The sequence below is a fragment of the Sinocyclocheilus rhinocerous genome, unplaced genomic scaffold, assembly GCF_001515625.1.
Source record: "Sinocyclocheilus rhinocerous isolate Xijiao unplaced genomic scaffold, SAMN03320098_v1.1 scaffold1045, whole genome shotgun sequence".
Classification (NCBI taxonomy): Eukaryota; Metazoa; Chordata; class Actinopteri; order Cypriniformes; family Cyprinidae; genus Sinocyclocheilus; species Sinocyclocheilus rhinocerous.
In genome coordinates, this window is record NW_015645361.1 from 474,550 (window position 1) to 497,667 (window position 23,118).

The following is a 23,118-nucleotide window of genomic DNA, read 5'->3' on the forward strand; positions in this document are numbered from 1 at the left end:
ATAAAAAAGAATATGGGTGATGTTTTCTGCTTTCGTGGCATGTTTGTGTCTGCCAAGTTTCAGCTATAGAAGCACGCAACATCCGGTAGGTGACGCTTGCTCGCTCTCATTGGCTAGCATGGGTATCACGTCAGAGGCAGCCTGATCAAGAGTCGTAAACATGTTTGATATTTACGATTTGAAATGCACCTTTAAGTTGGTTTGCCAACCGCCAATAAAATTAAAAGAAGAAGAAGATATTTACTATTTGAGTTTGGGGACGCTCCGTCTCAATCGGGAGCAGTTAAATAATCGTAATGACACCACACAATTGTCGTTTGCGACAAGCCGCGAATCGGGCCACCCCCCCGATCTTTCGGGGATGCAAATCGGGCTTAAAATTGGCCTTAAAATCCTCTAGTGTGAAGCCAGCCTAAAGCCGGGTTCACACTACAGGATTTTTGGCTGGATTTTGCTGTCGCTTACAGATTTCCACAGTCTGCGACAAAACCAACAGTTTCCAACAGTCTGCGATCGTGACCAAATCGGTGCTCGTTGCGGTCGCCGAAGCTCATTAAGTATGCTTGAAGAAATGGCCTATAATCGCTGTAATTTCTCGCAAGAATTTATGTGAGAAAACGTATTTTCGCTGATGGTCGGGAACGCCTCTTCACTGAATGTTTTGTAGTGTGTGCACCTCGGTAGCGTTGTGTAGTATGCGCGCAGCTAAGACAAGACGACGACAGATGAGAACAAATCTAGTTGCGTAGTGTGAGCAACACAGTGATTCGGCTAGTCTTTCAATCATGTAGTGTGAGCCTGGCTTAAGGGAAACATACAAAATGTGCAGTGCTGGGGGTCCTCCAGGACAGGTTTGAAAACCCCTAGGCTAAACCACCATTTCAGCAGTTGATTCTATGTAACAAGTGCATCATGGCCTGGACAGCGATCCTTTTGTTGACAGTTACCATTTTTAATGATCATGGTTTCATTAAATTGCAGTAATCCTGTGTATGTTTGCTTGTTTCTTTTTCCTAACAACACAAATGAATCAAGTGATGTACAGTAGAGTGAAACCCATTCAAAATGCAGTTATATACCAAATTGAAACAGTAAATACATCTGGGCTAACTTGTGTTTGAATCACCAAAAACCAACTTTAATATCTTGGAAACAGAGCTCCTCTCTCTTGCTCGATTTCAGGGATATTGCATATTATTGGGTGTTAGGAAGCAGTTTAAGAATGCGGGAGACTCCCGGACCTTCCGGGAGAGGTGGGATCAGTGTTGCCAGATTGGCAATGTCCAAGTATCGTACCAGAAGCTCAAAATTATCGTATTTGGAAGAAAATTATCGTACACGAGTAAAAACGTACAGAATACAGCTATTTATCTACTAGACTAGAACAACAAATTTTTGACACAACCTTCAAATTACCACAATAAATAAATAACTATGCTAGGGCCCTATGAAATACGTTTTATTTTTTCCCAAATTCCATTTTTTTTAAATTCCAAATTAAAATTTTTTTGGATTCTTGTTTTTTTCCCCCCATTTTAATCTTTCTGGACTCCTTTTTAAATGGTTAATTAAATTACATTTTATTAATCAAAAGCACGTCTAATTAAATAATGAAACGTATAAAATTCAACATCAAATCTATTAAAAAGTTGAACAAAAATTACATGTTTAGGGTCTTATGAAATTTTCTATTTTTTCACCTTGTTTATTGCTACCAAATTCTGTGCTTTAATATGTCTAATTATTTGAATGCATAAAAACTACTTTTATTTATAGCCTTATGAAATGTTTTTTTTTCTTCTGCATTGTGTATTTTCATTTTTCTGGTTATCGAATTAAGGCATAACACATTAATTTAATTTATCTTTTTCACGAAATGGTCGTCCATAAAATGCATTGCTGTTCTGTTGTAAGTAATCTTAAAGATTCCTAAATGCATCTACTTTCGGAAGGCCAAATAAAGTGCTTTTGCTTTCGCCTAGAAACACACAGCGTCTCCCTGACATGGCTGCATCAACACTAACTGCTGTTACTGAAACCACGCCTTCTTTCTTTGGGTGCACATTTGGGCGGCATTATGCTAATATTTCCACATAGTGAGGTAGATATGTGGGGCGTGTTAGAACGAGCCGTTTTAGGAGGGTGTGGCAGAGTCTTAACTTTGATAAAGAATATCTCTTTGGATTTGAGACTTTAGTCTTTGCAACTTCAGGGATCTTATCTATGCACAATCAGCTTGTAACACTCCAAAGAGAAAGGAAAACTTGAAATCGCATCATATGACCCCTTTAAATAGCCTTTTTGCGGCTTAATATTTACAGATATTAGTCCATATCACGATTTAAGTGTAATGACCTTCCTTTGATTAATTCATCCAAACTTTGACAAATTCCTGACATCCCGCGTATTCCATTGACCTGGATTCCGCAATTCCATCCGTGTTTCCCGCATCGCAGAAATCATAGAGCCATAGGCGTACCTTGTGGGAAGGTCCAGACTCCACCTCTGAGTCGCTGTCATCAATCCTGCGTGTTGCCAGATGTTGAGGGTCCTGAGGTGTGCGCCAACCCAGTTAGAGCGTCTGTAATGAGCCGATTTCATGGCTTTGTTTTGATGAGGGTGACTTTGGAAAAAACACGTTCTGAAATTTCGAAATTATCGTACATTATGGGATTTTTTTCATTATTGATCGTACATCGTACAGAGGTCAAAATTATCATACAAATACGATAATTATCGTACGTCTGGCAACACTGGGTGGGATCATTCGGCACTATGATCAATCAAATAAGCATTGTTTAAATAATTTTTGTCTTGATTAGGCATAGCCTATATAGGTCAGATTTTATTGCTTCCTTTAAAGGGGTCATATGATGCTGCTAAAAAGAACATTATTAGATGCTCTTTGGAACTTTCTAGCCTGGCTTTTTCAAGTCAACTTTAAAGTTTGTCATCAAACTTTACTCATCTAATTAAGAATAATTATTTTGTACAATTATTCAGCATTTAATTTATGTTTATCTATTTGCCATTTAGACATTTGTTGCTGAACTGCTGAACGTAAAGACTGTTATTAACTGCAGCTTCTCAAATTGACCCTTAGCAAAGACCTGCCACCCTTCGTTACTGTTGCTATGCCCAACAAGCCATGGCATGGCTCTCACTCAGTGAAAAATACATTGCGGAGCAGAGAGGACACTGACAACGCGCCGACAGACAAGACAGAGCAGGTTACTTTTGGTATGAAACAAAGTCTGGGGCACAGAAATCTTCATTATTTCAATATATAAATGTGTACTGGACTGTTTTAGTGCCTAAAACACAACTGAATACAATTCATTTGTACTTAATTGTAATTGAGATAGTTAGAATTAGAATTAGATCAAATACTGAGTGAAAATGACAATTTTTGTATGATTCCTCACCTCCAGGTATTTTAATAAAGGGGCTCACTATAGCTTTATTGCTCAGCCAGATTGGTTCTGATTCTCAACATCCCCAAAAGCTCCAGCATGGCATACTCATGGATGAGACATGCAGATAACTACACAGTTCAAAGTTTAGTCAACCTTCACTGAATGTTATATAATCAATTAACTCTGAAAAAGTAAACAGTTAATGTTTAACATTCTATTAGTTGTCAAAATAAATGAATTGCAACAGTTCTATCATACCTAAATTGAACTCTTTTGAATCCCCATGTGCAAGAATGTGAAAAAGGGCAGAAGACAAATAGCCCATACTGTAAATGCCAGAATGTAAAATTAGTTAATTTATGCATTTAAATATGGTTTCGTTTCGAACTGAACGTAGTCGGTGGTTTTCAAAAGTGTTTTCAAAAAAACTTATTTCCATCGTTTTTCTTGAAGAAAAACATCCTTTGCCATTAAAGCTCCTCTGAATCTGTATTAAGTGTTTCTTATCAGCAGATGGCAGTAGATGGCCTATTTACAATCAAGACATTTATGTTTACAGTTGCTGCTAACATCAGAATCAGAAAGATCTTTACTGCCAGGTTTACACATACGACACAAGGAATTTGTTTTGGTGATAGAAGCTTCCACAGCACAAAAGAGAATGACAGTGACCAGACTAGACACAGATAAAAAGAAATAGTCAAGTCAAGTCAAGTCTGCTTTATTGTCAATTCTTCCACATGTACAGCACATACACACAGAGAATTGAAATTGCGTTACTCTCAGACCCTTGGTGCATACAGATAACACTTAACAGTAGAACATAAATACAGATATACAGATTAAATATAAAATACACACACACACACACACACAGACACACACAATATACAAAATAGACAATAAATGAGATTTGTGTGTACAGATATGTTATGTACAAACATGAAAGTTAAATAAAATATATTCAAAATGAAACAGACGCATTGACTTTTTTAATGTTCCTATTATCCATACTGCTATTGCTCTTGAATTAGAAATACAATAAATGTGTTATATTCATTTATCATTATCATTTTTAAATCTGCATTAAAATGTGATCAATGATAAACTTATGATAAATTTATTCTACAATTAATGTAATTAAATGTCAGTAGGTTTTTACAATTCAATTCAACAAACAATGTCTTATTAATGGATGATTTAAAAGTTATTCCAATCCATGTATAATTCGACAGTATTTCAAATTTCATTTATGAGTTACTGTTCGGGAGGAATACAAACTTCTATTTTCTTGCTTTGCTTACAGCCTGACGCTCACGATTGACTTGATAGCCAATAGGAGTGAAGCAGAGGCGGGCTAATCGACCTAATCTGTCCAATCATCTTGCACGCCTCAGGAACGCAGCGCACTCATCGCCACGAAACCTTTTTAATATTCACAAAATAAACTCTCACCATTGGAAGGTTGCCAGGCAATATCAGTATTAAATTAAATTATTAATTAAATTAAATTAAATTAATTAATATTTATAAGTTTCCCCATATGAGTCATCAACACTATTTAATAAATATTCATAAACTAAGCCATCATCACAGCCCAACTTCTTAAATTTTGCGCGTGCTGCTCACACAGTGACATCACGGATTTTAAAATGGCGGTTCCAACGTATGCTTTGAAATTACATTCATAATCTACCGCTCACAGTTCAAAAATAACACAACGGACATCATGTTTTGAGAGAAATATTGTTCACAGATAAAACAAAACTCCTATTTTGATACATAATGGATTCCGTGGTCGGCGAGGATCAAACGCTGCCGTTTGACATCAATCTGAGGTGAAGCGCTTTATTTTTTACATTTCTGTCAGGCAACGTTAGCATGTTAGCATGAGCGGATATAAAACATTTAAAATAAGCACGAAAATAGTTCCTACCAAATGTTTCCAATGTGTTATTCATCATTAGAATTTAAAAATGTTTGATATCGACAGATAATGTTATAGAGATGAGCAAACGTTAGAATTACAGCACATACGAAGTCATAAGATAATCGTTTTAGATTTGTATGACTTAATTTAACCTTTATGACGGAATATGAATTATGAATAATGAAATGAATTATCTCAGAAATGATGCATTTGATGCTATTGTTCACTTTCAACCGTCTGACAGTTATGTGAGTTCTTGACAGCTGCAGAGACGAATTTGTGAAAGTCTATTAACTTAGTTGGTTTGATTCAGTTTCATTCCATAAATGAATGTGCTTCTAATAGAATGTTTAATATTTTGCATTGGTATGTTCTGTTTTTATTGAATCCAAAGTCTGAATCCAGCTTTAGTGGTATTATTATGTTGTTGATCATGTGTGTGGAGGTGAAGTTTGAATCTCACAGCCTTCGTGTTCAAAACAAAACATACATGATCCTCCTTAGTTAAATATAGCAGGGACTCGATCTCTCAAGCATCTGGGCACACGAGGCTGTTTTTGACATTGTTTACTGCGTTCAAGAGGGAAAATATTTTGGACGGTCTGTACATTCACAAACCGTGACCAGACAGGGATCATTAAATGATTCTATTAACAATATTTTTATGCATTAAATATAGCTGTCTGGATGTGGCATGCATTAAAATAGATGTATTTGCATTAAGCAAAAGTGCATGCATTAAATTGAATGCAGTAAATAAAGTCTTATGCAATGAATGCAGACCAGACTAGATCAAATTCACCCAGACTAGAAGATTATTTAGTTGAATTATTTAGTTTATTAGAGCAATGCATTAATTGCACAGAAAGCATTTAACGCATTGCATTCAGTTTCCAAAGTGGCTTTAGCTGTGTTGTTGAGCAATGATGACAGACATACAGAGAGAGTCTCCAGCTGCTGTTGTGTTGATCATGCGCTTTCATAGCAGAAAACACATTACTCCCTTCCTGGAAACGGCACATAGCGGAATAGCGCTCCTGTTTATTATCTGACGCATTGATCTCTATATTTTACCTTTCTGTGGCCATGTGAACATGAAGGACTGATGCAGTAGGTAGGTTATAACTCTCTTGCACCTGTGCTGCTTGTGTGTAGAGTTAGTGCTGTAGATGTGCGGTTGTGTGTAGTAGATCTCTGCTTTATTTCAGAGCTCAGACTTTGTCAAGTTCAGCAGGTCTCTAATGGCAGGAGTTGAAGGACTCTTGGCTTTGATTGTCAAGTTAGAGATCGTCTGTGCTCCTGATGGTCGTGTCATTGCAGTGTCACCTTTATGAAGCAGGTGGTGAGCCTGTGGGGAAACACAAGACGAAAGCTGATAGCAGTCAGCTGCTTGATTCTCTGACATCTGAGAGGAGCTTTTAACCAATTTAAATACATTTCTGAGACTAAGGCTGATGATACACGGGGCAACTTTTTGAGCAATGTTGCCGGGCAACTTTGGGCAATGTTGCCATCAACGGGCAACCAGGTGAGACACAGGGCCCACGACCGATCTAAAGTATCCAGATAGAAATGTGTTACCCATTCTCAATGGGAAAGTGCCCAAGCAACATTGCTCAAAAAGTTGCCTCGTGTATCATCAGCCTAACTTGTATGAACCCATGAGGCAGTTATATAATAGTTTGTTTGTGTCTTCCTGTGGCTAGCACAATGCTAATGGTGCAGGAAAACATGAGAAGAGGAAGTTGTTTGGCTGTGATGTTTTGAAGGCGTTGTATCCGTTTTGCTCCATCCATCATGCTCAAAATACTGTAGATTAAAATAAACAGATGAACAATAGTGGTGACACTGTTTACATTGTTGTTGAGCGAAGTTGCACCTGTTATTGTCTCCAGATGAATGTGGTTTCATGAATGCTATTTGCCAGGCTAGTTGCCAAGGCAACACTTCTCATTTTTATTTAGTTTAACTTGATGTAATAAAATAACTAAAACTGAAATAAAATGAATCAAAATAATACAGACATAAAATTAATGACAAAACCACAGTAGAAATTACTAAAACTGGCTAAAGTAAAACTGACTAAAATGAAAATGAAAATGGAAAATATAAAAGGAAAACATCCAAATAAAATGATCTTATATAGATTTTAAAATAACATTGAAACTCAAAATATTTATGTTGGTAAATGTCTATTTTAACCATGATTAAACATTTTTGTTTCTCAAAAAAAAAAGGAGTTTATTTCAGCGAGTTGCCAAAGCAACATTTCTCATTTTCATTTAGTTTTCACTTGATATACTGGAATAACTAAAACTAAATTGAAATAAAAAATAATACAAACTGTATAGACATAAAAAACTGAAAACTGATAAAACTAAAATTGCAATGAAAATGGAAAATGTAAGATAAAAACTAATTCAAAATATGAATAAAAACTTGAGTTCTTCACGCTAGTATTTGAAAAACAAACAAGCAAGGTTATTTTTTATGATATATAAATTATATAATCAAACTTAGTAATAACAAATCAAATGTATGAATTAAAATAAATGAACTGATTCTTTTTTTTTTATTCAGGGCTCGCAAAATTTCAAAATCCCTGGTAGCCCTTCGGGCAGGTACTCTTCAAATTTTGGTAGCCCGAAAATTAATTTAACTAGCCCAAATAAAAAAAGACCTTTTTTTTTTTTAATATTAGAAAATCAGATAAGAGTTTAAATGTCAATCAAAAATATTTTCAATACACAAATATCAACAAATATGAAGGAAGTTGAGGTTTGCAGGGCTCGCAAAATTTAAAAATCCCTGGTAGCCCTTCGGGCAGGTACTTACTCTTCAATGGTAGCCCGAAAATTAATTTAACTAGCCCAAATAAAAAAAGACCTTTTTTTTTTTTAAATATAGAAAATCAGATAAGAGTTTAAATGTCAATCAAAAATATTTTCAATACACAAATATCAACAAATATGAAGGAAGGAATTTTATTTCACAATTTACAGGGTATGTACAGAATTAAAAAAAATAAATTTTAAGGCAATTTATGACCCATTTTAAGAGCTGCACAAGTAAAATAAACACAGTATGAGTGGGTTTGGACAATGTCTGTGGTAACATACAGTATTGAGCCATAAAATTACATGATTTACAGTTCAGATACAGGTTTTCACAAAAACAAAAATCTTATACAACAGCATTTCAGCCTTTAGACCATTTTTATGCTAGCGATTTTGCGAGCCCTGTTATTCATGATATTATTTTACTCAAAATATTTGAAATCATATGCATTATTCATTGGCAAGTTAGATTGTGAAAATTATACTTTCAAATGTAAGTATTTGAAATACTTTCAAATAAAATGACATAAATCACCAAATAGGGCTGTCACGATTATGAAATTTGGCTGACAATTAATTGTCTAAAAAATAGTCACGGTTATTGCGATTAATTGTCTGTTTTAGGGCTTTGGCGATTATGACGATTAATTGCAAGAGAATTGTAAACTGCAATTTCTGTTGCATATGAGAAACATCAAACGGCAAACGAAACTGAAAGCATAACGAAACAGCGCTTAGAGAGTATACTCGTTGCGTCAGCACGAGCGTGAAGGTGCGGTCACGCCGCACAGCAAAATTTACGTGCATATTGAGGAAACGATGGATGGTTTTCGAGCGAAAGTCAAGTAAAAGATCGCTTCTTAAACCAGAGAAGGTGAACATGCTGGTATTCTTGTGGGGGGAAAACATGCAAGCACTGTCACCATTAGTTTTACTTTTCTTTTTGTTTTCATTTTTGAAAAACTTATCTTTGCTGTTTACCTCACATTACGCTATGGAGGCTCTCTTTTATTTATTTATTTGATTCCTCAGTGTTTGCTAAACGTTCTGTAATTTATTAGTCGGTATATAATACAGCATGTGGGGTGTGTGCCATGCCTCATCTTACTCGTTTTTGTTAGTTTTGTAAGCTAGTTTGTCATTGTATCTTGATTTATTGTTGTTGTGCTTTTTAATTAAGGATAACAATGAATCCATCTTTTGTTTTAGTTTAAAAAAAATGAAAGGTGTGTAGATGTATTTAAGCAAAACAGTGACAACAAGATCGCGAATTCGAAAGTGAAAGCATCCGAAGCCCGCGGCTTAACACAGCAAAAGAGAAACTCCCATTCACAAAATTCAAATCACAAATAATACTACTGATGATAAAGAACGGGTTGAATGTTAACCACTTTTTGAATAATCCCATGTTGTAGCGCAAAAATAAATAAATAAATATATTGCGACCAAGTCATGTTCTGGAGCGACCAGCTGAGAAAGTTAGTTGCAAAAGAGCGACCAGTGGGAAGAATGAGTCTGGAGCCCTGTATAGGCTATACAGTGCATGAAAAGCAAACTGGTGCTCTTCTGTTTCTTTTGGTGTATGACTCCCCCTTGTCTCGTATAAAAAGCACAATAATCGCAGTTGTCTGAAACAACCGCGGTTAGATCAAATAATCGCGATTAGACGGTTATTTAATTATCGCGACAGGCCTATCAGCAAAAGCAAAATACTAATTTCAAATATAGGCCTATAAATTGGTCTGAAATAAGATGCATCAGATTCTTTGACCTGTTCTGTTTGACAGCTGCTCAGTCTTATGTAAGTCCAGTCCAATGTGCCGAGTGTCCCAGCGGATTCGCAGTAAGTCTGGGTGACTGTCAGAGGAGCAAAGGGGATTGAACTTGTTAAGCCAAGAGTTGCAGCAAATATACACAAATACAACATAAACATGCTGTAATCTGTACATTCACATTAGTTTCTAACAGTATTTATCGCGATATAATTTTCCTCGATAAAATGATATGAAGAGTTCGATAAATGTTCGATATAATGTTTATGTGCCAAAAGCGGAACGAAACAGTGCGACTCATTTGAATCGTGCCACACGGACCGTTTATCCGCTCGGATCAAAGTTCAAACTGCCGCGTGGCGCGAGCTCACTAGAGCAGATGCGTTTACTCGATCACGCAAGCATTAAGCAGCGCTGTGAGATCCAGTGTGAAGCAGCCAAACAGGGAGAAACACTGTGTGCAACGAGACAGTCAGAAGGCTTTTCAATCTACAAATCGCCATCATTTACCATGGATTTACTGTAGTTACACTCACTGCACCATGGTATTGTGGAAGAAAATTGGGATATTCACACTGAATTTTATTAAAGTAGTAATGGTATATAATTGTAGTATAGCATGTGTGCATTTATACTGAATGTTTTTAGACTGTTTTTCATACAAATAGGCTACCTAAAATCAGATAGTTATATTTTTACCATGGTATTGAGGTGCTATATGTGTGGTTTTAACTGTGTTTATCATGATTTAAATGTAGGCTATTATGGGAGACCAATGCTTAATTAAAAAAATAAATAAATAAAAACTTGGTCAGAATAAATTTAACCATATATAACTGAGGTTGCTACAATTTTTACAGATGTTACTGATTTTGATAATGAACAAAAATTTACCTCTGCATCCTAACTTAAGCGACTATCAAATGTGCATTTCTAAGAGACAAAAAGTGATTATTACTATTATTAATAACATTTATTTTTATAATTATATATATTATTAATAATATTATCAGGCAACCCAAACCTGTTTCTTGATTTGAAACAATATCACGCATTAGAACATGCAGAAATTAAGAGAAAAAAAAATTCTATTTAGATATTTATTTTGTCAAGGAAAATGAATGGTCTGCTTTCTACAACTTTCACTTTGGAGCAAAAATCTGGCTTTAAACTTGAAAGAAATAAAGATTTGACATTTATCGTGATAATTATCGATATCGACTGATATGAAAAAAATTATCGTGATAATTTTTTTGGCCATATTGCCCAGCCCTACTTACATCATGTTCTCACTTGTAGCTAGTGCTGTTCTTTAAAACAGTTATGAAAGCACACACACACATGCTCCTGCCTTGAGGTTGGGTTATGAAAAGCGTCCACAGTCGTATGCATTGTCCATCCTCTCAATGTTTTTGTGTGTTTCCATGAGCTGGATTGTTAAGTAGAAAAGACGCTGTAGTGTTAAATGTAACCGCTGGATATTTGCACCTGCTTCATGGATGAATGCTGACTCTTTTGGGCTTTGTTGCAGTTGCAGTTTATTTTTCTTGCTGTTTTGCTTTTTTTTAATATATGTTTAAACTTCTGTTTGGCTCTTTGTGTTGTGTGTGTGTTTATGTTGCAGTATTTCCAGGCTGCCAGAGTCTCTGAACAGTGGCAACTTCAGCATGGACGACATGACAGGTACAAACAATCTCATGTCTTGTAATGTAATCCATTGAGCACCGCATGACTAGAACTGAGAATCACTAACTACCTCACGATGCATTATATACACATCTCGATGTCACAATTCAGTATGTCACGATGCATGACAAAATCGGTTCAAATGAATTCTCTCAATATGTATTGACACAGAAAAATAATATATGCATGTTTAAAGTGAAACTCTGTCATAAACTTGTATATACATTTATATACAATCTATTACACACAATACACATTCACAGAAAGCACAAATGAGCAATTTGTGCTTTTTAACTATTTTGCAGATTCTTTTAAGGATGTAGATCTGTTTACTTAAGCACATTTAGGACTATAGCCTCTGTTGAATTATAGAGACTGTTTGTGCAAAGGAACAAGATGAAAAGTTAAATATTGTTGTTCCCTCCAGCCTTTTACCTTTAACTCTGTAGTGAAGACTAGTGGTCGACCGATATTGTTTTTTTGACAGCCGATGCCGATATCTTGGAAAGCAGGTTGGCTGATATAATTTTATTTGTTTTAATTATTATTTAAGAAATTTGAAATAATTTGAAAATTGATTAAAAAATAAATGTGTTAAATAAACATACTTATACTTTAGAGTGAAAATGACAGTGGGCAAATGCATAAAGCGCAGCATAATTTAAAATCACGAGTTTAAAGTTTGTCGATCGCGCGTTTCCAATGAAGCTGAACTCTCCTCCTGTCCACATTCAATTCGCACGGATCAACCGTCACGCAGAGAATGCGATCATGCAGGATACACATGCACACTTCACAAGATCTCACAACTGGATCCAACTAAGTTTGCAAGGTTTTTGAAATTAGATGTTTATTAGACATTCAAAGATTTGTTTAAATGATATAAATGCGTATTTGCTGAATGCTGACGACAAACAAGAAAGTATTGTAATGTTTGCCTTTCTATTACTAATAATATAAAAGCAATCGTTATAAGACTTTTTGTATACATTTTAATTCCTTTGTTTAACCGTTCTATCTGATTATTAGACAGACTTCTATCCGTATTCAGACAGAACTGTCAACGACAACAGTGAACAAGAGGGACAATGTGAGCACTGTGTGCTCAGGCGCTGCCGTTCTCAGCGCCGTCAAAATATAAGTCACGTCTCGAACGCATCGGCCAAACAGAAAAACTTATCGGCCGATGCCGATATTTAAAAAATGCCAAATATCGGCAGATATATCGGCCGACCACTTGTGAAGACACACAGTCTGACACACTTGTTGTTTTTCTCTCTGAAGTCTGTCCTTGCGTATCAAACCACATGGTCTTAATCAGATTTTCATCAAAGCCTCAAAGGGTCAAATAGAAATAAGTGACACAGTGATCATTTTTGGAGTGAACAGAAGCCTGTTTGTTGTTCATTTGTTCGTCTGTTGTCTTGTCGTCTGCAGCGCCTCTGTTTCCAGGGCAGAGGATGTCTCCAGCCAAAGCTCTGACTATGAAAGATTACGAGAATGTAAGTACAATAATATCAGAATGTTTGCTTTTGTTTTTTCTTATAAAGAGAGAGAGAGAGAGAGAGACCTGGTGAATGTTTTACCTAGACAGCCTTTTTAGGCGAATGTTTGAATTTTTTTTAATAAGCAGCAGTTTTTTTTCTCATAGCAGACTGTGCAGTTTAAGCAAAATCAAAGCAACACAGATTTGTGCATTTCCTTGATTTCACTTTGCATGTAAACATCTTGATTAACTTTCTTTCTGCAAGTCTGTTTATGTTATGTTTTGACATCAAAATCTGAAAATTTCTAAATAACGTTTGAACAGTTTTTTTTTTTTTTTAACCCTTAAAATGAATTTGATTATGAGCTACTCACCCTCAGGCCATCCAAGATGTAAATGAGTTTGTTTTTTCATGGGAACAGATTTGGAGAAATGTAGCATTCCATTACTTGCTCGACAATGGATCCTCTGCAGTGAATGGGTGCCGTCAGAATGAGAGTCCATACAGCTGATAAAAACATCAGTCTATCAGTTAATGTCTTGTGAAGTGAAAAGCTGCATGTTTGTAAGAAACAAATTCATCATTAAGCTGTCGCTTCTGGACAAAATACCAGAATCCATACTCCATACTCCATAATAACCCTGTTGTCCTCTCACATCAAAATCCACAAACAGAATTAGAATTATTTTAGATTGTAAATGGTGCTTATTTCTCTCCTGATTCAGATGAGGCGTCTTTTTCTCTGGAGAAAGCAATATTATAGATAGAGGACTTGTATTTTAGCTGGAAGCAACAGTTTGAAGTTAAAACATCTTAATGATGGATTTGTTTCTCACAAACACGCATCTTATCGCTTCACAAGACATTAATTGATGGACTGGAGTGGTGTGGATTAATTGTGGATTATTGTGATGTTTTTATCAGCTATTTGCAGAGGATCCATTGCTGAGCAAGTGATTTAATGCTACATTTCTTTAAATCTGTTTCGATGAAGAAACAAACTCATCTGAGTTTGAGTACATTTTCAGCTAATTTTTTAAACTTCATTTATAACAGGTCGTATGCAACTAATTTGGTTTCTGTGGCAATGATGATATTCTGGTATGGAATATCTGCCTGTCCATTTAAGGAAAAGTGTTTATTTCTTTGTACTAAGATAAAGATCTGTGCATTCCTGCGGCTGTGTGTGTCTGAATGAGAGAAAATCTGTTTGTGTGCTGTAGAAACACAGAGATCTTTCAAAGGAAGGTGCAACTGCCCACCACTGTGGTATTTGTGGTTATTCCAGACTCTTTCGTTCCATTTCTATATCTTTCTTTCCCTTCCCCCTCTTTCTGCCCCAGATGTTGAAGTGAAAAACGCTTGGAGTACAATGACGCACAGTTCACTGCCCTGCCAGCCTCTCTCTCGCTCTCTCTCACACACACACACACACACACACTCATGCCAACCCTCATTACTGACCCACACAGCCTGTTATAGTCGCTCTGTTTCTCTTTTAGCTCTCGTCTCCTCCCTCCCCATCTCTCTTTCAGTAATTTGGAGAACAGCTTTGCTCATGTTTATTCATGAATGAGTCTGAATATTGTAATGAGGAAGAACTGAATATTCAGAAACAAGGACAGTTCAACCAAAATGAAGAAATGTTTTTCCTGTCTGTGAATGAATCATTCAGTCTGGTTTTGTGAACTGGATCATTTAAAACATTTAACCTGAAAGAATCACTAGTTCATGAATCTGAACTTTCATGAATGTCACAGGAAAACTTCAATTTTCTGTAAATAACGGTATAAGTTTTGATTTGTTCCTTAAAATATTCCACACATATTGCTTAAATAGAAAATTCAGGTATATTTTCTCCTTGTTTATAATTGACCTTCGTTACTGTTGCTATATCCGACAATCATGTTCTGACACAGTGAAAAATACATCGCAGAGCAAAGAGGAAACTGAAAATGCACTGACAAGACAGAGCAGGTTACTTCTGGTATGAAACAAAGTTTCTGCTTTCATATTTTGTCATTTTTTTAAGAAATACAAACAATAAATACCATTTTGTGGTTCTTTAATGTGTCATGACAGATCGCTGTAGTGCCTCAGTTCAAGCTGCACGTGAACCAATCATCTCTTCCTCTTTACTAGTTATAGCATGAAATAAACATGAATGAACATAAGAAGGTATCTTCTTTCAACCGCGGAAAGACGTCAATACACACCATTTTTCAAGTTCAAGTCCAACAACATTAATCTACTCTCTGGTCTGGTTTGTTTGTTGGACAAAAATGACAGATTTGGCGTTATGATTGGTCAGATCGCCTGTCAATCAAACTCCCTGCACAGGGTCAATTGTCTGTGTGTTAATGGAGAGTATTTTGGGAATAATTTCTCTGGTTCCCCTTCAGCAAATCACAGCTCTGAAGAAGGAAAACTTCAACCTGAAGCTCAGGATCTATTTTCTGGAAGAACGTGTGCAGCAGAAATGTGACGACTCCACGGAGGACATTTACAAAACGGTACCAGACACCCACTGTTACAAACACACTAGTACACAAATATTTTTTTTTGTTGTTCGTAACTTGTCTTGTTTGTCTGTGTGTGTAGAACATTGAGCTGAAGGTGGAGGTGGAGTCAATGAAACGAGATCTGGCTGAAAAACAAGAACTGCTTGTGTCCGCATCGTAAGTCCTGCCCACTTGTTTACTTCCTATTTTTACTAATTATTGGTCCGATGTGACAGAGCATCAAGCAATAAATCCTGTTTCTTCCTTGTTCATCTTGATGCTTGTTTGTCGAAACAAGTGCTACATTTTATCTCTTGATTTCTGTTTTTTGTTTCTGTTTGACAGTTTTATAGTGTAGCTCCGCCCATAGTCAAATTGGATTGGTCCATAATTAAATTCCACATAGCCATTAAACATTAAATTGTTCTGATTGGCTGTGGATTCATTACCTAGGGAATTTTGCTCTATGTGGGACAGAAAAATAAACTGTCAGTTAAAAAAAAAAAATCAATATTTTTTTTATTAATTTGTGTCTATTTTACTGATATGGCTTATAATACTAAAAATAATGGTTTTGTTGACAGTAATGTGCAAAGGGATGAAAACCTGTAAAACTGCAAACAGACCCAAATTTTCAAACATTTTGAAAAATGAATAAGCTACAAATGTCATGTTTTTGAACAATTGAACACATGTAGAAGGCGTTGGCTGTAAGAAACAGATCAAAATAGTGTGTGTTTGTGCGTGTAGGAAAGCATTAGAGAGTTTAGCCAGTCGAGGTGTTGATGATGGCAGAGAGAAGATGCAGAGAGAAATGGACTCACTCAGAGAAGCTTTCAGCGCTCGGATTCAAGAACTCGAGGAGGTAAAACAAACCCCACAATGTTTATAACAGATGTTTGAGAATGTGTTTTCTTCAAGAGAATCTTTAGTCATTGCTTTCTCTTTCTCTTAAGTCTCTGCAAGCTGCCCAAGAGGAACTGGAAAGCATGGCCACCATAGCTGAACAGGAGAAGCTGAAGAATCTTGGACTGGAGAAAGAGATGCAAGCCGCCAACCAATCAGGACCCTCAGCTGATTCAGGCTCCACCCCTGAACGGGTTAGAGAGCTCCAGCAGGCCCTTCAGGAAAAGGAGAGGTGAATTAAAAGAAATTAAAATACTGAAACATCAATTTACATTAACAAAGTGTAACTATTAACATATCCCTGATTTGATTTCCACAGTGTTATTGAGCAGCTGCAGGTGTCACTCAAGAATCAAGATGCCATGATTGGAGAGCTTCGGAGGAATGACCTGAACCAGCCAGTGGCAGAGCAGATGGCACAGCTGAGCTCCCTTATTGGCCAAAAAGACAGTCAGCTTCAGGTTAGTCTCTTAAGGCGTCTTTACATAGCTGAGTTATGGCTGTTTTGTGCCTGCTCAAAATTCCTAATGCTGCATAAAAGCCAGACTAAGTTATACCTGCTCTGGCTCACCTCAGGCTCTAGTATAAAAGTATACACTTGAAATTGCTGTGTAAATGCCTTTGTCATCTCATTACACAGTCTGTGTAAATATGCCTAATTGCCGGTTCATAAGCGCTTCTGTGTCGCCTTTGCAGTGTAAATTTGGCGTCAGTTTTGTAAAGCACAACAGCTTTCATACATCAAGTTTTGTGCTATCTGTTACACACATGCGCAAACACGGAGTAATTTGTTTATTTTTACAGGCTCTTAGGGAAGAACTAGACCGTGGGAGAGAAAATGCAGAAAAAGACAAAGAGGTAAGCAGACAGCTGTTCACATTGTGTCACCAGAATATTCCACTTTGTGAGTACTTGTATAGAGTAAAATGTACTTTTAAGCAAGCCGGCATGATGATATTGGCCTGTGTGATTCATTGGGTGGCTAGTTCATACATGACAAAAATGGTTGTAAAGGCAGAAAGGGGCTTGAAAGCTGATTCAGATTTCAGGGGTTTCTTTGTGCATTTAAAAGCATAATAGTGTAAATCTGTTCATTTTAAAGCTTGGTCCCTGAATTACCCAAAGTAATTCCTATAAATTATTAGGACAAATCTTGTAATTAAAAATGACAGTAAAGCTCAAAGAGTGTGAGAACCCAGTCGAAGGGCAATGTGCTAAACTGGATTAGCAGGTTGACAGCAGTCTGTGACTGTTGCAAATGGAAATCAAACATTAAAAACAAATATCTCAGGGTCCTGTGCTCAGTTTGGACAGGTGTGTGCAATTGTTTGTGTTCAACTTTTGAAACTTTGGATGCTGGGATGTTCTGGGTGTTCGCTTGGCAGTAGTTTATAAGTGTTTTTTATCCAATCCTAGTCATTGCTAGGTGGTTGTTATGTGTTCTGGCCAATGCTAAAAGAGTCCACTCTAAAATCTCTAATATTCTGGTCTGTAGATATGGCTCAGGTCCATCCTTCAGTACTAATCTGCGAGATTTTCAGGTGAACATTGTAAGTCCGATTGAGTTATGCATCAATGATTAATACTTTGTGTTAAGGGTTTGTTCGGATCATCAGAAATGTATTGTTTCTTGCATATGTTTCATGCAAGCATGTGACCTGTAACATCCTCAAGGCACAGCAGGAGCATCAGTGGCCCAAATACAACTCTTCTCATTGGACGCCCACTGAGCTGAGTGGATTACTGTGTGTGGGTGTGTTAGCAGATGTTGCGCACATCACCCAAAGGATTTCCTGTGTGTGTTTGTGGATTAAAGGGTTTAAATCTACGTGTGGGCAGAGTGTAGTCAGTTCAGATTCAGTGCAGAGCAAGACGCACTGAAAGACACCAAGGCAGATGGATAGCAGGATTGTAGTGTTGGTCTGATGAACATGCGTGACCCATGCCGTGTATGTGGCGTGTGCGTGCAGGGCGGTCAATGTCGCTGGTTGTTCAGCGCATGTGGCCGTCTGAGGTTGGCGATCATCCTTTCACACGTGTTGGGCGTGGAATTGCAACGAGATGGCTGCAGCGAGTTTCTCTGTGGGAAATGCGTGTTTTTACTCGAGCGCGTCGTGCAATGCGATGTCGCCATTGGACAGCTGCAGGAAACACACGCTGCTCAGCTGCAGAGACTGCAGAATGAGAGAGATGGACTGAAAGCTCAAATCACAAACAAATACAGACAACATAACCCGACCAGACTAGGTGGAAACGTACCTCTTAAACAGGAAGTTCAGATTGGAGCAAGCTTAAATACTCCAAAGCAGCTGCAATGCATTCGGCGACCTCAACCGGTTCAACCAAAGCCGCACCAAACACGGATTGCCAGTGTCCAGGAAACCCTAGGAAGTCATGGGGTTGTTTCTGTGATTTCAGGTGGTGACTGCCAACAAGAGAATTTTAATGGTCGATTGAGGAGGTGTGTGAGCCTCGAGCCGCTTGGTAAAACAGGAACAGATCGTTCACAACGTTCAAAATTGAATCCTTCTTCACGACAAAGTTCAAAAACCGCTGGTGTGCCGGTAACCCGACCTCGCTCTCTTAGTCGAGACTACTTGGACGTCGTAAATAAGAAGAGCGCTTTAATTTCACGGTCAACTTCCCTCCAATCAGTGGCCCTGGAGCAGTTTGACCACGCCCTCATCAGTGCCTCACCCCTCAGACAGACACGCCCACTGAGAGGCTCCACCCCTGCAACCGTAGAAACGACCTCGCTGGTGTTTGATATATTACAGCTATTGAAGAGCGTGCAAGGAGTGCGGCCTGTCCCACGATCTAACAGTGGCAAGATTCCAGTACTAAAAAATCCACATTATACACATGGAAGCGCCCACAGTGGTGTGTCTTGGAAATCAAAGCTAGAGAGAAGTCTGAGAGAGCTGGACGAGGATTTTAATGATGAATACACACCTCTTAAACAGGAGGTACACCACTTATACACAGATTTTGATGACCCTCCGCTTTCTCAAATTATACTTAGGACATTAGGGCAATGCAACAGTTTTTTTTTAGCGGCAAATTAAATACATGTTTTTGTTTGTTGCAGGTGTTTGTTGAAAGACAGAATGAACGGAACAGATTGGAGCAGAAAACCAGACAGCTGACTGAAGAACTGAATGCGGCCAAGAGCAGCAACCAGACGCTCAAACACACACTAGAAGAAACAGAGAGAGAAATGAAGGTACATACTGTTTTTGTAGTTAACTAAAACTAAAACAGTGAAAAATTATTTAGTTACTTGAAATAATATACTTTAACTGAAATAAAATATAAAAAAACCTTAAACTTATTTTATAAATCTATGAATAAAAACTATATAGACAAAAAAAAAACTGAACAAAATTATGAAAACTTTAACCAAAATTAAAATGAAAACAGAAAATACTGAAAGAAAACCTCATTTAAAATATTGATAAAAGCTATAATTACTGTAATAGTATCTCAGTGATAATGAAATGCAAAATGACACTTTTTAGAAATGGATTCTATGCACAGATAATCTCTAAACTAAACATTGTCATTAAATTAACAGCAAAGGTTGTGTATTAAAGTCCTCTTTGTGTTTAGGCTCTTTCTGATGAGCAGGAAGAGAGGGAGATCGAACTGGCTGCAGAGAAGAAGAACTCTCTGAAACGAGACAAAACCATCCAGGGCCTCAGTCTGGTTCTCAAAGAGAAGGAGAAAGAGGTGTGACCCAGTCAAACATTAAAACTGATTATTTATTTATTTACTATTTCTTTTATTATAAGAATTAAATCAAGCGGGGAATACAGAGGAAAACAAATAAAAATTATTTTTTTTTAAATGTTATAATGCAGATTTGGAAAGCTTTTATTATTTGAGATTTTTTTTATGTCTAAAGCAAATACTTTACAGTTGGCTTTAAATTTAAGATATCTTTTTTTTTTGTGAATGTGGTATTTATTTATTTCGTAGTGTAATATTTTTTACTTTAAAACTAGATTTTATTCAGAGCAGTAAATTATTGTGATGACAAACTACCATATAATGTGATTTTACTATTATGTCTCTTTCTTTATTTCTTTCTCTTCAGATTGAGGATCTATCTGGTGATCTTGAGGAGAAGGATCAGGCTTTGGCTAATGCTCGAGAGGCCCTTCATAAAGCCAAACTGCAGAAATATCAGGTATGTGGGATTGTGCACTTTTCAGTGGTGACTTTGAACAGCTGATTGACAGCTGGAGCTACTTAGTTGCTCCTCATCACTCATATAGGAGGTGGGTGAAGGATTTGTGTAATGTGTGCATTATATTTCTTCTGTGTTTTCCAGGGGGCTGAAGACCAGCAGTCTCTTTTCCTGGAGCAGCAGGCTGAATTGTCACGGCTCCAGGCAGAGGCTCGCACTTCTCTGCTGGAAGCCCAGAGGCTGCAGCGTGTGCTTGGCAGCAGAGATTCAGAACTGTGCCTTCTTCAGCAGGCCAAACTAGAACTAGAACAAGAGCTGGAGCAGCTACAGCAACAGAAGAAGAAGGGAGACAAGACCATTAACGTGAGTAGCACTGACACACATGCAGAAACAAAAAAGTAGTTATTTCTTACAAAAAGCCGAAATAAAGCAGTATAAGCAGCAGTATTTAAAATATTTATTTCATTAGAAAGGAAAATTGCATGGTTCATAAATTAAAATACTCAGATGAACCAAATGTTGAACTTAATAATAATAATTTGAAGAAACTAAATGGTGCTCTGGCTGACAGAGAGAACGCTCTAGAACAGCAGCGTCTAGAACAGCAAGAACAAAACCGTGCTGCTGAACAGAAACTACAGAACGCCATAGAACGACTCACAGCTAGTCTGAATCATAAAGACCAGCAGCTGCAGGTACACACACACACACACACACACAGCTTACACACAACACCTTGTGCTAGCTTACTCATTCCTGTTTTTTCAGGACTATATGAACATGGTTAAAGATCTGGACAAGAACAAAACCCAAGAGGAAGGTGATCCCATGCTGGCTAAACTGAGAGCAAGACTGAAGGAGAAAGAGAAAGCACTTGAGGTTTGTGGCTCTTCCTTTATTTTATTCTATATTTATGCAGAGATCTTAAAGGTACAGTACCAGAAACAACCTGCTTCAGATGATGAATCCAGGTAGATGGTCGTATGTCAGTGATTTGTGTTTCTCTGTTTGTGTCAGCAGAATGCTAAGCACAGTTGTCAGTCCAGATATCATAAATATTGATCACTTGAGTTTTTTGTGGGCTTTATTGTCTGTGAGCAGCAAGCCTTGGATGAGAAGTTTGCAGCCATGGAGGAGAAAGAAAATGAGATCCATTTGCTGCAGCTGAGCTTGAGAGAGAAAGAAAGAGATGTGGAGCGTCTCAACAACCTGCTCTCACACAACAAGGAGACTATTAATGTAAGAGTGTGTTTGTGTGATAAAGAGAGAATTTGCATTGGTAAATGTTTCATTTCTTCACATTAAAGGTTTCTTATGTGCTACTGTAGAAGCAGATACTGATGGTTTCTCTGACTCTTTGTGTGTAGAGTTTTGATGCTCTTATTAAGGAAAGAGATCTCGAGTTGCAGCAGCTGTTGAACTCGCTGAAGAATCTTCAGCGATGTAAAGATGAGACTGAGCAGAACCTTCAGAGGGCTCTGAGAGAGAAAGATGCCATTATACAGCACTTACAGCAAGCACTAGACAACAAAACGAGAGACATGGAGGTACAATACACACTGTAGTTTTTGGTGCAGGCGCGAGTCAGAATTTGGTTGATGTGAAAGTGTTTTTTCCTCGCTTTGCAGGAGATGGCCAATAGGGTTCTGAGCCAATCAGAGTCTCAGGGTCGTGACCTCGCAGAGCAGATGAGTCAGAGGTTAAAGGTCACGGAGGCGATGCTGTCAGAGGCGGTGAAGGACAGAGAGAGGCTAGTGACCGAGAACCAAACCGCTGTAGAAAACCTGCTGGCCACCATCAGCAGCAAAGACCAGCTTCTGAGGGTACTGAATACCAGTATTATTTTACTATCATTGAGATACTATTATAGTTTTGTAAATTAAATTTTTATATTAATTTTTTATTAATTTCATATTTAATTAAAAGGGATAGTTCACCCAAAAATGAAAATTACCCCATGATTGAAAGCTCAGATTGTATTCGTCTGATAGAAATAAGACATACATCTAGGATGGCTTGAGTAAATCATGGGGTAGTTTTCATTTTTGGGTGAACTATCCTTTTAAAGGCACAATATGTAAGATATTTTTATTAAAATATCCAAAAACCACTAGAACAGTGTTATATATTTTGCTGACTTGTGTACTTACATTATCCCAAATGTTTCGAAGAATGTTTAAATCCAGAGAAATAAGCAATTTTAACTAGTGACATGGACCGTGTCCATAGTGTCATTGTGTCACCGGCCAATGACGTCATAACTCCTCGATTTCCGGTTTTGTTTTGTAGAAAACATGGAAACACCAAAGACGCTTTAATATGTTGTGCTTTTATTAGACCGGTGACGACCGCACAGAGTAGCATAATAACAGAACTTTCAAATGTATCTAGTAT

General features: G+C 37.2%; 1 protein-coding gene across 1 annotated transcript in view; it reads left to right on the plus strand.

Moving 5' to 3' along the window:
• The first annotated feature begins 5,050 nt into the window (after positions 1 to 5,050).
• The window catches only part of LOC107705977 (myomegalin-like), a 53,193-nt gene continuing 35,125 nt past the window's right edge, over positions 5,051 to 23,118 (plus strand). Inside the window, exons 1-18 of the mRNA XM_016509520.1 lie at positions 5,051 to 5,254; positions 11,580 to 11,638; positions 13,079 to 13,143; positions 15,531 to 15,641; positions 15,730 to 15,806; positions 16,380 to 16,494; positions 16,586 to 16,767; positions 16,855 to 16,996; positions 17,340 to 17,393; positions 19,624 to 19,758; positions 20,145 to 20,264; positions 20,632 to 20,724; positions 20,869 to 21,091; positions 21,232 to 21,419; positions 21,493 to 21,603; positions 21,826 to 21,963; positions 22,092 to 22,271; positions 22,353 to 22,547. Of these exons, the coding sequence (XP_016365006.1) occupies positions 5,202 to 5,254; positions 11,580 to 11,638; positions 13,079 to 13,143; positions 15,531 to 15,641; positions 15,730 to 15,806; positions 16,380 to 16,494; positions 16,586 to 16,767; positions 16,855 to 16,996; positions 17,340 to 17,393; positions 19,624 to 19,758; positions 20,145 to 20,264; positions 20,632 to 20,724; positions 20,869 to 21,091; positions 21,232 to 21,419; positions 21,493 to 21,603; positions 21,826 to 21,963; positions 22,092 to 22,271; positions 22,353 to 22,547 (2,241 nt within the window). The 5' untranslated portion in view covers positions 5,051 to 5,201. The remainder of the gene's footprint in view (positions 5,255 to 11,579; positions 11,639 to 13,078; positions 13,144 to 15,530; positions 15,642 to 15,729; positions 15,807 to 16,379; positions 16,495 to 16,585; positions 16,768 to 16,854; positions 16,997 to 17,339; positions 17,394 to 19,623; positions 19,759 to 20,144; positions 20,265 to 20,631; positions 20,725 to 20,868; positions 21,092 to 21,231; positions 21,420 to 21,492; positions 21,604 to 21,825; positions 21,964 to 22,091; positions 22,272 to 22,352; positions 22,548 to 23,118) is intronic.